The following is a 15,522-nucleotide window of genomic DNA, read 5'->3' as shown; positions in this document are numbered from 1 at the left end:
ATCTGGTCCCCACCGATTCACTCTAGTGCACCAATTGTGCTCCAATAATTTTAATTAATTAAAGTACCTTCATATTAAATGTTTTGACACAATGTGTGCTGTGCATGCATTTAATAATAGCCTATATATAAAATGTGTCTTTGAAGCACTATTATTGAATTTTGGTCACAAAGTGGCAAAATAACTCCAACAAAGTTAACAGTGACACAACTCTTATTGCCTTAAAGGGGAGATATGTTTTCCCGTGTTTTCTGTCTCATCTACAATGTTATCATGTTGGATTTTCATGTTAAACGTGGCCAAAATAATGAGGTAAACGTATTTTAGACAAATCCGTGTGAGCTAAAACATTAAGATTTCCAACTGTTCTGAACGCTCCGGTTTCAACAGTTTCTTCTACTCTTGGCTAAGTGTTACACAACTCTAAGCTGGCCTTCTATGATTGGTCATCTGCTCCAAGTAGGCAGGACTGAAGTGTTGTTGTTTTTTTAGAAGCCACTGCACTGTGCGACAATGTTAACATGGCAGTAACACAACAGTAAAATATGCCATCTTGGCTGCCAGTGTTGTTACATTACTGCTAAAATGTGTCTGATTGGGTGGTGTTTGGTTTAGAAGCCTTTATTGGTGATTTTTCACAGTACAAAGTCCTGCTATATACTCCATTGCAGTAGCTCCAGCTTCAACTAGCTAATGGAACACGGAGTGGAGGCTCCCGAGTTTCCAGGAAGCACGCTGGCCAATCAGAGCAGACTGGGCTTTTTTGGGAGGGTCGGCTTAAAGAGACAGGCGCCGCTACAGAGCGTCTCATATGCTCGATGGTGTTTTAAGACTCCAACCACACCTTCCAGGCAGCTAACCCTAACCTTAACCCTAAACATAACCATTGCTGCGCTGCCTTTTTACATTAAAGCATGTAAACATGTTCTAATACAAACAAACACAAAATGCAAGTACAGTACAGGCCAAAAGTTTGGACACACCTTCTCATTCAATGCGTTACCTTTATTTTCATGATTATTTACATTGTAGATTCTCACTGAAGGCATCAAAACTATGAATGAACACATATGGAATTATGTACTTAACAAAAAAAGTGTGAAATAACTGAAAACATGTCTTATATTTTAGATTCCTCAAAGTAACCACCCTTTGCTCTGATTACTGCTTTGCACACTCTTGGCATTCTCATGATGAGCTTCAAGAGGTAGTCACCTGAAATGGTTTTCCAACAGTCTTGAAGGAGTTCCCAGAGATGCTTAGCACTTGTTGGCCCTTTTGCCTTCACTCTGCGGTCCAACTCACCCCAAACCATCTCGGTGACTGTTGAGGCCAGGTCATCTGGCGCAGCACTCCATCACTCTCCTTCTTGGTCAAATAGCCCTTACACAGTCTGGAGGTGTGTTTGGGGTCATTGTCCTGTTGAAAAATAAATGATGGTCCAACTAAACGCAAACCTGATGGGATGGCATGTCGCTGCAGGATGCTGTGGTAGCCATGCTGGTTCAGTATGCCTTCAATTTTGAATAAATCCCCAACAGGGTCACCAGCAAAGCACCCCCCACCATCCCACCTCCTCCTCCGTGCTTCACGGTGGGAACCAGGCATGTAGAATCCATCCGTTCACCTTTTCTGTGTCGCACAAAGACACAGCGGTTGGAACCAAAGATCTCAAATTTGGACTCCTCAGACCAAAGCACAGATTTCCACTGGTCTAATGTCGATTCCTTGTGTTTCTTGGCCCAAACAAATCTCTTCTGCTTGTTGCTTCTCCTTAGCAGTGGTTTCCTAGCAGCTACTTGACCATGAAGGCCTGATTCAGTCTCCTCTTAACAGTTGTTCTAGAGATGTGTCTGCTGCTAGAACTCTGTGTGGCCTTCATCTGGTCTCTAATCTGAGCTGCTGTTAACTTGTGATTTCTGAGGCTGGTGACTCGGATGAACTTATCCTCAGCAGCAGAGGTGACTCTTGGTCTTCCTTTCCTGGGGTGGTCCTCATGTGAACCAGTTTCGTTGTAGCGCTTGATGGTTTTTGCGAGTGACTGACGTTCATTTGTTAAAGTAATGATGGCCACTCGTTTCTCTTTACTTAGCTGATTGGTTCTTGCCATAATATGAATTCTAACAGTTGTCCAATAGGGCTGTCGGCTGTGTATCAACCTGACTTCTGCACAACACAACTGATGGTCCCAACCCCATTAATAAGGGAAAAAAATCCACTAATTAACCCTGACAAAGCACACCTGTGAAGTGAAAACCATTTCAGGTGACTACCTCATGAAGCTCTTTGAAAGAACACCAAGGGTTTGCAGCGCTATCAAAAAAGCAAAGGGTGGCTACTTTGAGGAATCTAAAATATAAGACATGTTTTCAGTTATTTCACACTTTTTTGTTAAGTACATAATTCCATATCTGTTCATTCATAGTTTTGAGGCCTTCAGTGAGAATCTACAATGTAAATAGTCATGGAAATAAAGGAAACGCATTGAATGAGAAGGTGTGTCCAAACGTTCGGCCTGTACTGTATACTGTAATCCTGAAAATGCTATAAAATAGTTGCCCTTTAAAAAAGTTGAATTACAGGGCTAACTTGTAAGCAAACAATTGTAGCAGACACGGAGCCACAGTATTATCCCATCAGTGGTATGTTTCAGGTCGGAGACTGATTATAAACCCAATATTCATTTGACTTAACCAACTCCTTAAAGAAATCTTTGAGTATTTACCAGATATTTGACTTCAGCAGTTACTCATTAACGTTGTTAGCCTGTTCTGCTGGTTGGTTCTAGGCTAATAGAGCAAAGATCTTCAACAGGGGGTCAGGGACCCTAGGGGTCCTCATAGTTACTGCAGGGTGGCCACCAACTGATCATTTTTCAGAAAGTTGATGAAAAAAATGTCTGAAAATATACATTAACATGAATCCAACATGATATTAGCAAAGATAAACCAGGCTATTTGTGAGGGGGAAAAACACACACAACACTGATGATAGGCTTACTGGCCCATAGGTAAGCTAGCCATCTAGTTACATACAGTTAAGTATTCATTGTGCCACATGTATGTTTAAAATTAAAACATATAAATATATATGAATATGTTAAACATTATTTCAATAGCTTAGTATTGTATGCACCATAAAAAGTTATGAGTAAAGGCCTTAGGCCACCATACAGAAATATTATAGGGTGGCTTTTTATTTTGAACTCAATTTTACAATATAAGTAGGGGGGTCCCTTCTCTGTCTCTCATTTAGCTCTTCCTGCAAGCAAATTCATGTTACATATACAGTCATTTGGTTCAATTTTGATTTAGTAAATGTTGATGAATGCAGCTTTAAATTAAAAGTTTCTCATTAAATATGAAATCTTCCACATGTCCCTGCAGCAGTGTATATTATATTTTAGGAGTGCTTGTTTATCTTTAATTTGGTCTTGATTTCAGAATAGCCCAGCTGTATATAACAGGCTTCCTTCCTGCAGTACCAGTGAGTCGTAAACATTTTCTGTTATATTTACTTTTTTTGCTCAATAAGCTGCTTAATAAATACTCTATTACAATAATCTTTCTCTGTAGGCAATGTTTCTACAACATCTCCAGGTGTCTTACCTGCAGAACCAGGTGCATTGCTGTCCTAAAACCAAGACCAATTCTCTGTGATGGTCCAATTCTATATCATCCAATTTCAGTGTATAAAAATGTTGTAATTTTTCAGGGGACAGGTATAAGTGGTGGCAGTAATTACATTACCTGGTGTTTGTGTACTCAGGGTATAATACTGCCACAAATGTACACTGCTGCCATGGCAAACATAGCAAACGTGATGACGAACTACATCTTTCTTTACTGGCTGGATCTGGGTGTTAGGTAAGTGTACTCACACCTCTTCTGAATCTAATCGAAACTATAACACACAATGATATGTCAACATGTCTGTGTGCATGTCTTACAGCGGATCTGCAGCAGCCAACACTCTGTCTCAGATTTACATCTGCACTTTTCTGTTTGCTTACATTTGGTGGAAGAAGCTCCATGTAAAGACATGGGGAGGTGAGGAACAGTTATAGTTAGTCGATATTTGTGGTGACCTTATGATCTTACGGAGCCCCTGAAGGGACATGGGGATTTTTTGTCCTACTTTCTGGTGCTAACAAGAAAGTATCTTGTGCGCAGGAGGGAAAACTCTTATATGAAGGTTCGGGAGACTTTGATGTCATATACATAAGCATTTATTGATCTTGATCGAGGAGATTTAAGCCAGACAGTACAGTTGAACCATGATGTGTTATTGTGCAGTGTCACCATACTAAGGGGCACAGACATTTTATTCAGAATACAGCATAGAAAATCTGCTTGGAAATATAGGAAATACACATTTACAATACACATTTTCTGCTCCGTATGATGTCATGTATCACTTTGCTCAGCCTCCATTTTTTTAGACTACATAAATAAGTTTCTCTCTCCCCCTTCAGGCTGGTCTGTAGAATCACTGCAGGAGTGGGGCTCCTACATGAAACTGGCCATTCCCAGTACATTAATGAAGTGCTTTGAGTGGTGGGTTTATGAGTTTGGTGGATTTGTTGCAGGTAATCCAATTTTTAGATATTGGTAAGACATTTGATTTGCACAAACCAAATACAAACTTTGATTCATGACTTTCTTCTTTGTCTCTGATGATCAGGAATGCTGAGTGAAGATGAGCTGGCAGCCCAACATGCTGTGATGATGGTGGCTTTCATAACATACATGGTACTAACTACAAGTCAGAGCATTACATTCTCACTTTTAAAAACTTTACCTAGACATTATTGAACTCGGTGTTTGTTCACCTTGAGTCAGTTTACTCTCAGGAGCCAACTTGTTTTAATACTTTTTCTTAATTCTATAGTTCCCTCTTGGTATTCAAGCTGCAGCATGTGCCCGAGTGGGTAATGCTCTCGGTGCAGGAGACACTGCCAGGGCGATCCTCACCAGCAAGATGTCATTAGCGCTTGCAGGTCAGTTATGAACATGTTCTGTTGTTTTAGCTTATATTAACATATCAGCATTTTATTTCTTCAAAATGTTCACAGCCCCTCTCTTCTAGGTAGCATTGCCGTTGTTGAAGGTATTGTGCTTGGCACTACTAAATCAGTGATTGGCTTCATCTTCACCTCTGATGGGTGAGTCTCTACAGCAACACTCCCATTTTTCTTGATTAACTGTATCTTTGATTTGACTGATTTGCCTGTAACTTGATTTAAGGTTGTTAAAGTGCTATTGTTACATACAAAGATTGGCCTAGAAAAATAGATGTTAATTATAAAAACCTTATTTCAGGAAGATCATAGGTCTGGTCTCACACTTGATGAATGCTCACTGTTTCCTTCAGTTCTTTGATGCTCTTGTGGTGAGTCTTAACATTTTTTTTCTTGTTAGCACAGCAAACACATTTGCATTATGATGTCAAAAGCATGTTGAATAAATCAAATAACTATCCAGAAGTTAGCACATGGTGGTCAATGGAGTGAGAGTGCTAATAATTAGAGATCTATTTCTTTCCGTCCTAGTGTGTGTGCACAGGCATCTTCTTGGGCACGGGCAAACAGAAGATACCAGCTCTGGCCAATTTCATTGGATACTACTGCATAGGACTTTCACTGAGCGTTACTTTAACGTTTGTTGCAAAACTGAGAATTTTAGGTTATAGCACAAAGTGACCTTTAATTTTTCGTTTCCAATTTTTGAGTGAAGCCTGCTGTGCACTTAACTAATCTGTCTTTTCTCCACAGGTTTTTGGCTGGGATTGCTCGTTTGTGTCATTTTACAATCCACCTTCTACATCATTTTCATCTTCAATATGAACTGGGAGAGAATGACAGAGGAGGTAAGCATGGTCTCAGAATTTGGATTTACTGAAACAAATTGTGCTTTCAAGAACTATTTGTTGCATGTAAGAGACATTGGAAGTTGGTCTAGCTTTTGTTTGTTTGCAGGCTGTTAACCGAGCACAGATCAACACGCCTATGACAGCTGCCCTGTCAGACGCTTTGTGTAACAACACTGCTGACCAGACAGCGAGTAATGGGAATGTAAGTGGCCTGCTTAACTTAACATTAGTAGCATCCATCCATCTTCGTCCGCTTATCCAGTGTCGGGTTGCGGGGGGAGCAGCTCCAGCAGGGGACCCCAAACTTCTCTTTCCCGAGCCACATTAACCAGCTGCGACTGGGGGATCCGGAGGCGTTCCCAGGCCTACCGCACTACTGTTTTTTTTTAGGGGGGAATACACTTCAAGACGTGACATGACCTGTCCTCTGGAGGACATAACCACACCACCGCCGCTCCGTGGATTGTTATTGGGATGATTATCACAGAAGCCTGTCTGAATACACTCACAGGATGTCAGCAGGCAGCTAACGACTATCAGCTAGCAGGGCAAGCTAGCTACAGGCAGGATCGAGACAGGAACCAGGGTAGGTTAATTTAAACAATGTCTGAGTTGAAAACACATCTTGTTGACACGTAAGGGCCCTGTTCATGTGGCACAGACATATTAATTACATTTTGTGTCTGTTAAGAGGCACAAAGGCACTCTAAAACTTGCCCCAACAACTGCTATTTTAGCTCAGGGGACGCTTGTACATGTAGCTGCAGCTTCTCCGTGTTACCTGCAATGATTCCGGTCGGGTTTTTTCTATCGAAAGTACTCACGTAGCTATAGCGATCATGATTAACTTAAAAATTGGCCGGAATTCTCCTTTAAGTAAAGATTTATATAACCCGTAGTCTGTGTTTTTAGAGGACATGGTCAGTCGTGGCTACCCACGTACCGTTGTTCACTGGCTGAGCCAATGCAACTTTCTAATGGATGCCTGAACGCATCCCAGCTCTGGGAAATGCAGTCATTCACATTCATCACACGTTAATCCATGCAGTAAATCACGGAGTGTCTATGATCAGTAGTAACCACACATAATGTAACATCTAGCCATCTTCTTATCTGTGATTATATTCGCTGTTGACCGGTGGATATTTCGACGCGATGGAAGGCAGCTAGCGAGCAGTCCAAAGCTAGCTGGTCGGCTAACTGGGGTAGGAGCTCCGCAGACCCGCATTTAATTCAGTTGTTTGGCCTTTTTGAAGCTAGTTTCCGTGCCATGTCATCTTTAAATTAACCAATATTTGTTGGATGTGTGTTAAGTTAAATGATCAAGGGAACGGCTTACTTTTTGGGATATGTAGGTCAGTGAATAACCAATGATAGTTATGTGGGACCTGTTAGCAGGAACGGCTGGTTAGCACGGCAGCTAGCTGGGTGAGGAAGCTTTATTATTATTATTTATCAGTCATTTAAAACAGAAAGGCAATACATACACATGCTTATGTTGGTGAGGATTACTCTGCAGATTGTGTATGTGAGAACACGAACAGCGAATACGTTCTCGTTTGACTTGCCGTCCATCTACAGAATAGCTCTTCCGCTGTCCATCATGGCGTTCATAATTCGCGGGAGTAGAGTGTGACGTCACGTGCAAAGGGTGAATACTGGCCTGGGACACACATTCATACGGTTTGATAAAGTACTTATTGGACTTTAACTTATTATTGCACTTACAATAACGAGCATAGCTGTCCTCAATTTAGGTCATCCTGTACGTCTCATGTCCAGTTTTTCCTGCATCCACCGTGTGTGTGTTTGTGTGTGTGTGCGCGTGTCAGTTGCGGGGGGAACTGAGCAGCCCCTCCTGCTGCAAACATCTGACAGGATTGAAACAGCAGCCACTTCAGCGACTTTAGAGTGAAAAAACGCAGCGTACATTGATGTTGAAATGAATACAGGTTGGCAGGACGGTCTGAAATGTTTTACAATGTTTTAAAATGTCTTTCGCTGTACATTTTGATGATAACTTGTCCACACTTCTTTTTTCGCGCAAAAGGGAAACACACTGTCTGAGGTCACATACGGGCACCTGACAGGCACGAGGCCACATTGCCCATGCGTTGAACCGTGCGACGCACACGTGCTCCGAACCGAGACAAGCGGACCGAACGGTTTGGATGGTTTTTCATGAACTGTGCCACCCCTATTTGATATGTGGACATTAGTTCAACCAAATATCTGACAACTTTCCTTCATAGTTTTACCGTGGCTGTTAAAGGTGCTCTAAGTGATCTCAAGCGTTTTTTAGGGTACAACATTTTGTGTCACATACAGCAAACATCTCCTCACTATCCGCTAGCTGCCTGTCCCCTGAACACACTGTAAAAAAACATGGTCTCTGTAGACAGCCCAGGGTCCACAAACGCCAACAAAAACAAACCGCACCAACCTGCACCACCAAACATAACAAACAGTGTTCCAGCCAATAACCGACAAGAAGGAGTTGGTTGAGTCATGAATACGCATTGTGGATGTGGATGTGCTAACGCTGCTGCCGTGATGGCTCAACCAGCTCCTTCTTGTCGGTTACTGGCTGGACCACTGTTTGTTATGGTTCGTGGGGCAGGTTGGCGCAGTTTGTGGAGCCTGGGCTGTCTACAGAGACCGCGTTTTTTTACAGTGTGTTCAGGGGACAGGCAGCTAGTAGATAGTGAGGAGAAGTTTGCTATATGTGACGAAAAATGTTGTAGCCTAAAAAACGTGTCACATCACTTGATAAAATAAAGTAATATAATACTTTTCCCTCCAAGTCAGTTGAAGGCTATGAGTCTGTGAGCGCCGAGTGCCATGATGGGAAGACGGAGACACAGGGGGGACATGTTGTCCAGCAGCTGAAGGGTTGTCGTCTCTCCACTACCCAGCTGATCCTCAGGCGAGGCCTCACTATGTTTGCAGCAGTTGCACTTCTGGCTGTGGGAGCAAGTGTGCACTTCCTTGTGCCTTTGCCAGAAACCCTGCCTTCAGAGGCCAACTTTACTTTGGACTGGATCAATACGACGTATACTCCTGATCAGATTTTTACCACTGTCTTTAATTCGACTTATTCTCTTTGACAGACTGGGCTGTGAGACGAAAACTGGAAGATTGGCTGTGAAACTCTCGTGAATTAATGGTTTGAGAGTAATATTAATGAGGTTACTGTTATTCATTGATCATACACCGTTTCCCTTTCTGTGCTTTCTGCCCATCTGCACCTATGCCTTTCTTCTGCAGGTCCTGCTTTGACATAGTGCTATGCAAACATCTGCACCATATTGTGCACTGGTGCCTAAGGAGTTGCTTCACTGAATGCAATAACCGCTGCTCATGCTCATGTCCCCAAGTTAGTGATCAGCAGGTTTATAATGATTCCAGCAGCCAGGATGAATAGCATGACAGCCAGAGCAAGGCCTCTACGCAGAACCAGAGTCCTGTGAGAGAGCTCCACCACCACCGTTTGAACTGCTGGTCCTGCATCAGTGTCAACCAGGTCCATGGTGTCGGTTTCTTCCTGAAAGTTCTCTGGATCATCTCCCTGGGGACCTGGATATACAAATGTGACTGTAATGTTTTTTCACTGAACAATATTAAATTGCTAGAATTACAAGATTCTATCTGACATTTATTTATTTATTCACATTATACTATATTTATTTCATTCCTAACATTTTACGTGGGTTTATTTTCCGTTTTATGCATCAATAAAGCCAAAGTGAAACCGGAACTTAGCTTGCTCATATCAACTACCGGTACATAGCTTATGCTAATGATTGTTAGCAAGAATGAATGTTTTTGTTAGTTACGCAAAGTTCCTGTGACTACCTTAGAGACGACAGCAGTTATGGCTAAAACAAATAAAATAGATTTAATATGTAGGAATCTGAGGTTAATTGAGGTCAATTCAGCTTCTAGCCAGCTAGTTTCTGATTAGTGATCTAATTAGCACTGAAACAAATGATTCATTAATCGATTGACATAAAATGAATTGTCAACTGTTGTGACAATTGAGTAATCGTTTAAAGTGTTTGATCAAGCACAAATGCAAAAACATCTGCACATTGCAGCTTCTTAAATGTGACGTTTAGCTGCTTTTTCATCATTTTTTATACCATTGTAAACGAAATATTTTCACTATGATTTCTAGTTTAAACAATGAATCAATGAATAAATACAAACAGCAACAACAAACAGTAGACAGATGGACAGTACTGAACTGTTGCACAGACTTAAAATGTGCTACATGCAATACTTTAAGCATTATCAGTGTACCACCATTATGCACCATTTCCTATATTCTAAAGTGGCTCCTGGGGAAGAATTTATCATTTCTGAACAAGATAGATGTTTTTCTTTCCTTTAGCAATATAAAATGCTTTAAATGCTTACTTGGGTCTGTGGAGCTCCCACACACCCCGGCTCTGATTTGGGCCTGGAAGAAAAACAATGTGTGAACATTTATTCATAAAGAAGTAGCCTTAGGCCATTAAGAATGGGAAGATTAACCTATGAATACTAACCTCGTCTGTAGCTTTCTTCCAGTTCATTCTTACCAGATAGAAAATCAGGAACGTGCACTGCAGAGACGCACAGGTAAACAAGCCTATCCACAGACCTGAGGGAAATAAAGAATTGTTATACATCTTTAGCTTAAAGAGTAGGTGGAGCTCTAAATACAAAAAGACACTGGTGACACAACTTAAAAATGACCAGTTAGGCAGCAATGGGACAGAAAAACAGCTGAAGGCTAAACAACATGTTGTAAATCTTACCCTTGATTCCTAATTTGGCTGCAAACATCAGTGACACTCCAATGGGAAAACCCACACCATAATATCCCAAAATGTTGCAAACAGCCCCAACCTTCTGTTTACCTGCTCCTTTTATAATGCCTCCCGAGGCCGCCTAATCACGCAAACAGAATAACGATGTGGTTAGACTTGACAAAAAAAGCATGTGTGTTGCAAATGTGATAATACATGTATATGGGTGCATCATGAGGTCTTGTTTGGATGTGAATTCCAGAGATACTTACTGAAATTGCATCTAGGAGGACGAATGGAGCATATAAAGCTATAACATCAGCAACCCTTTGCCTGATTTGTCTGAAAGAAGACAGATTCAAAATGTACAATGTTGGTGAAAAATTATATTGTCATGAGATTTGTGTGTCGTAAGCACTGTGACACGTTGTATAATCCTAGTTTCACTGACCATAGATTATAAATTGCTGAGCGTAACGCCTAGCTCGAGTTAATAGTTAAAAGAATATATAAACACAGTTTTTCTCGGTAGGCAATAAATAATGGTGAAAGGTCATTTAAGAGACCGGTTCTCTCTCCCAGTGTTGACACTGACTCTGTATGTGTTAACACACACAAACACACACACATACACAAAGACACACACACACACACACACACACACACACACACACACACACACACACAGCATTTTGTACAAAGGTAATGAATACTGTTGTGGTTGCAAAAATGCACGATATACTCACTCATCATATGTAAAAACATAAGAGATATGGTCCTTCAGGCTCCCAATGAGAACTGACAAACATATAGAGACTGACCCTGTCGTGAAGAGTAACAGACTTAATTTCCCATCGGTTGCACCATTCAAAAGGTGATAAATTAGTTACAAAGGACAGCCACAGTCTCCTACTGTTGGCTAATGAGTAACTGGAGTAACTGGAGCAGTTCAATAACTTTCTGGTTCTTTAAGCTCAAAGTTACTCCTGCTCTAATTGTGTTTCATGATATAACAATGATTCTCTTAGTATATTAACTTCAAATAGTACATGTCATTTTGATAAGATTAACGTATTGCATAGAAATAGTGTTTCAGAGCAAACTAACCTGCACAGAACATTGTAAGTTTAGCAGAGCGCTTGGCCTGCTCTGTGTCTCCAGCTCCCAGGGCATTTCCAACTCTTACATTGCCTGCTATACTGAAACCCAAAGGAAACTAATAACAAAAATAGTACATTAACATGCTGTTGGATTCCTTTCACACAATAACAATCTAATGTACATTCAGTATTTGGTGGAGGAAAGATTACCATGTATGCAACATTTGCCAGTTCGTATACAATAGATTGAGCTCCGAGCTCCACCTCACTTATTAGACCTGCCAATGACACACAGCAGTTACATTTCAGACCAACTTTACTTCACACACATGCTTTGAAACCACAACGTGACCTGTGACTTTACCTGCCAGAAAGCCTCCAATCTCATACGTCCACCACTCAACACACATCATGGCCATGCTGGGGATGGCCAAGTGGATGTACGAGCCCCAGTCCTGCAGGCACTCTTTAGACCAGCCTGAATCAATCAACAAATCATTACTAAAACGTATGAAATAAAGTCAGATTAGGTCAATGTCTTTGTCTCAAGAATCAGATTTAAAGATGCCTTGAAGATGAAGATGGGTGTTAAGTTTTCTTAAAACGCCTTTAAGACAATTAAATAGATGTTTGTTTTCCAACGAGATAGCTTCTGACAGCATTATTAAAAAATAACTATGTAGTGAGAGCACTACATACTGAATTATAATACTTATGCATGTGTTAATACAAAACTTTAATCTCCTCAAACTGCATTATTAAAATCATGGTCCCCCACTCTGAGCTTTCTTCATTACTGACACAGCTCATTAACACCTGCTTGAGGGAAAACTTGGAGCCACTGATTAAATGCAGGGTCACTATCCTCCAATGCAAATGTTGTACTCACCTCCCCAGGTGGCCTTATGAAGACCTTTCCACATGATATAACCATAAAGAATTCCAGCCATGGAGAACTGGGAAATGGTGTTGGCAACAGCAGAACCTCTATAAAGAGTACTTTGTTATAGATGCTGTGAACAATAGTGTTGTTACTGAAAGAGTCAATAAGCAATACTCACGCTACTCCCAGATTGAATACATTAAGGAAGATGTAGTTGATGAGAGCATTAAAAAGATTGACCACAACGCCTGTGATTACCACCGGCCATATGATGCCCTAAAAGAGAAGAGCCACATATTATTCTTATTAGAAACAGTGAGAACCCAAAGATGACTACAGGAGCTTCTTATGGGTTTTCCACCACTGTTACCCTCCCACTAGTCTCGCACTGACAAACCTTCCTCCACAGTGCTGCGGAGGAAGGTCTGGCCCTTCCCCACATACACAGAAAAAAAAACTCTGGGTTGTTTGCATTTCTTTAAACCAATCTCAATCGTCTTGGGCAGCACTAAGCTCTGGTCACAAAGACGGTGGCTGTGTAAAATAGTCTCGGGGAAGGAAATTGTTTTGATAGAACATTTGTACCCCGCAAAAGAAAACGCCACATACAATATTAAATTAAGTTAACTGTTCACACAATACAGTAATGTGAGCTATATAAATTAGCTCTTACCAGTGTATCTCCGTGTGTATTTTGTCCATAGCAAATCCCTGCCAATAGGTCCCTAAACGTCCCAGTTAGAGAGGAAAGGCCGTAAACATATTCTTTGTAAATCTTTACAATCATTCCCTGAAAGAACCAAGCAGGCCTGCCTTGTTGCACGATCCAAATTGTCTTCAAACCTTGCCATTTTCAGCGTGTTACGTTAGCTTGCTAGCTCAGTGGTTCTGGTTGCTGTTGCTCGAAGCGACCAGATTAGAACATAAACACAAAGAAAGCAGAAGGTGAGGGACATCCGGCAGAACTTCCGGGGGTGCCGAACTATCTGGGGGGACCATTCTATCATGCTGTTGAGTCCTTGGGATGCAGAATTTACTGTACAGTTACTCAGTACCTGGACAAGAAAGATGTGCATGTGTTTTGCACACTAATTGATTTACCTAATCAACAAACACAAATCAAAACATTTGGTCCACTCGGAGGTTTGTGGTTTCATACACATTCATTTTAGGGTCTTTGACATGAAAAAGTTCCAGATGTCCTGACCTTATTGCAGTCTGAATTCGGACAGAGCTAATCTCTAATGTCACATCATTATGCAGATCTGGAGCAACACTGAAACCAAAGAAATAGAAGTATGACTGATATCATTTTACTGAACTTTTATCCTTTGGTGGCAAATCACAGGATACATGATGTATTTCATATAATGAACCTGTCCCGTCTTTATTTCAGCTCATCAGAGGTGACTTGATGCTGAATAATAATGGACTCACCTGGTTTTGCAGATATCCTGTTTCTAATGAATACATGAATGTAGCCTAGACAGAACAACAAAGAAAATTACTTTTCAACACAAAATACATTTTTGGAACTGCTCATTCCTACTCAGAGCACCCTATCCCAGCATGCACTGTGAGAGGTTTGAAATACTCACAGGAAGTGCTGGCATAAAGATATTCACGTACATCTGAGACAACCTAGAGAGAGATTTCCCATCAATATCAACTACAAAAAGACACTTTATTTTAAGTATAAATAAATTGATTAAGCAGAAGAAGACTTGACTTTTGACACAGCTTACCTGGCCACCTCTGGCTCCTGTCTGACAGCCAACAGAATGGACTCAGTGTTAACGAGGATTGCCCAACAAGGGAAACACGCCAGTAACAAAATGAAGATCGCCCGCTGCAGAATGACCCCAACTTTCAGGAGGTTACCGCCCCCAAAGGTCTAAAACCAGAAAGTATTGTCTTATGTTTTTCAATACTTTTTTATACCTTATGAAAAATAGTATATTGTTTATTGTTTGTTAAAAGGATCCACTTTAGCTGATGCCGTACCAGTCAGCTACTCTTCCTGGGGTCAACACTAGACCCACAATACATACCCATTTTATCACAGACATTTCATTACAAGAATATATGTAAAATCACATCAATATGCAATACACTTATCCCTGCCCACATACATACACATGCATGTGTACACCCGCAAACATACACGCATGTACATATATATAGGTATATGACAGGCTCATACCTGAGAAATCAGAGTATCACAGGCTGAAGCCAAACCAGCTCCAATAGATATACCTGTCACATTAATAACCTGAGGGTATAAGACAAACATTAGTGGATTATGTTCTGTAGCTTTATTGGTTTAACTTATACTGTAAGAACAGTACTATCCTGCACTTACTGATATGGCCAAAGCCACCCCTGCCAGCTCTGTCCTCCCCAGATGGCCACAGAAAACAGTACTAACAAAACCCACTGCATACACCATGAGCTGGGCAATCATCTGATGAGAAAACGTAGCTGGTATATTGATCACTTTATTAATAGGCTAAACGGTAATTAGTAGTGTGGGCCTATTTGTTGTATTTCAACTTGGCATGCACATTAAATGGTACAAGCTTAATAAATAACAGTCCAATAAAAAAAACATTCAAAAAAGTATTATTGTTTCATTTTGATCATTATTTCGATCAGCAATGATTGGACACCAACAGTACATTTGAATACAGGCTACTCACCACTGGTCCGGCCAGTTTAGACAACTCTTTTATTTCTTTCTTGAAACCAACAGGGACCAACATGCGGATCCGCTTTAATAGCAAACATTCACTCCATGAAGAAAGAGGGGCACTCTGTGTGCTGTTCGCCATGATTCAGTAAGTACAGTTACTGCTCTATTCACCACTGTGGGTGG

The 15,522-nt window shown here is 41.0% G+C and overlaps 2 protein-coding genes across 2 annotated transcripts in view; one reads left to right on the top strand and one right to left on the bottom strand.

Moving 5' to 3' along the window:
• Positions 1-9,466, top strand: part of LOC114551910 (multidrug and toxin extrusion protein 1) — a 10,664-nt gene extending 1,198 nt beyond the window's left edge. The window contains exons 5-17 of the mRNA XM_028572734.1: positions 3,444-3,486; positions 3,576-3,620; positions 3,769-3,866; positions 3,952-4,049; positions 4,475-4,588; positions 4,684-4,751; positions 4,891-4,999; positions 5,089-5,164; positions 5,322-5,391; positions 5,552-5,684; positions 5,774-5,868; positions 5,978-6,073; positions 8,676-9,466. Of these exons, the coding sequence (XP_028428535.1) occupies positions 3,444-3,486; positions 3,576-3,620; positions 3,769-3,866; positions 3,952-4,049; positions 4,475-4,588; positions 4,684-4,751; positions 4,891-4,999; positions 5,089-5,164; positions 5,322-5,391; positions 5,552-5,684; positions 5,774-5,868; positions 5,978-6,073; positions 8,676-8,978 (1,348 nt within the window). The 3' untranslated portion in view covers positions 8,979-9,466. The remainder of the gene's footprint in view (positions 1-3,443; positions 3,487-3,575; positions 3,621-3,768; positions 3,867-3,951; positions 4,050-4,474; positions 4,589-4,683; positions 4,752-4,890; positions 5,000-5,088; positions 5,165-5,321; positions 5,392-5,551; positions 5,685-5,773; positions 5,869-5,977; positions 6,074-8,675) is intronic.
• LOC114552424 (multidrug and toxin extrusion protein 1) lies at positions 8,919-15,522 on the bottom strand. The gene is made up of 17 exons (XM_028573201.1): positions 15,347-15,522; positions 15,010-15,111; positions 14,851-14,919; positions 14,393-14,541; positions 14,246-14,288; positions 14,085-14,129; positions 12,826-12,923; positions 12,654-12,751; positions 12,129-12,242; positions 11,975-12,042; positions 11,772-11,880; positions 11,411-11,486; positions 10,937-11,006; positions 10,674-10,806; positions 10,422-10,516; positions 10,291-10,333; positions 8,919-9,447 (listed from the first exon to the last, which is right to left on the bottom strand). Exons 1-17 carry the CDS (start codon positions 15,476-15,478, stop codon positions 9,236-9,238), a joined length of 1,656 nt encoding a protein of 551 aa, XP_028429002.1. The 5' UTR covers positions 15,479-15,522; the 3' UTR covers positions 8,919-9,235.

The sequence above is a fragment of the Perca flavescens genome, chromosome 3 (assembly GCF_004354835.1).
Source record: "Perca flavescens isolate YP-PL-M2 chromosome 3, PFLA_1.0, whole genome shotgun sequence".
Classification (NCBI taxonomy): Eukaryota; Metazoa; Chordata; class Actinopteri; order Perciformes; family Percidae; genus Perca; species Perca flavescens.
The sequence above is the reverse complement of the archived record's forward strand: the minus strand, read 5'-3'. Positions and strand labels throughout refer to the sequence as shown.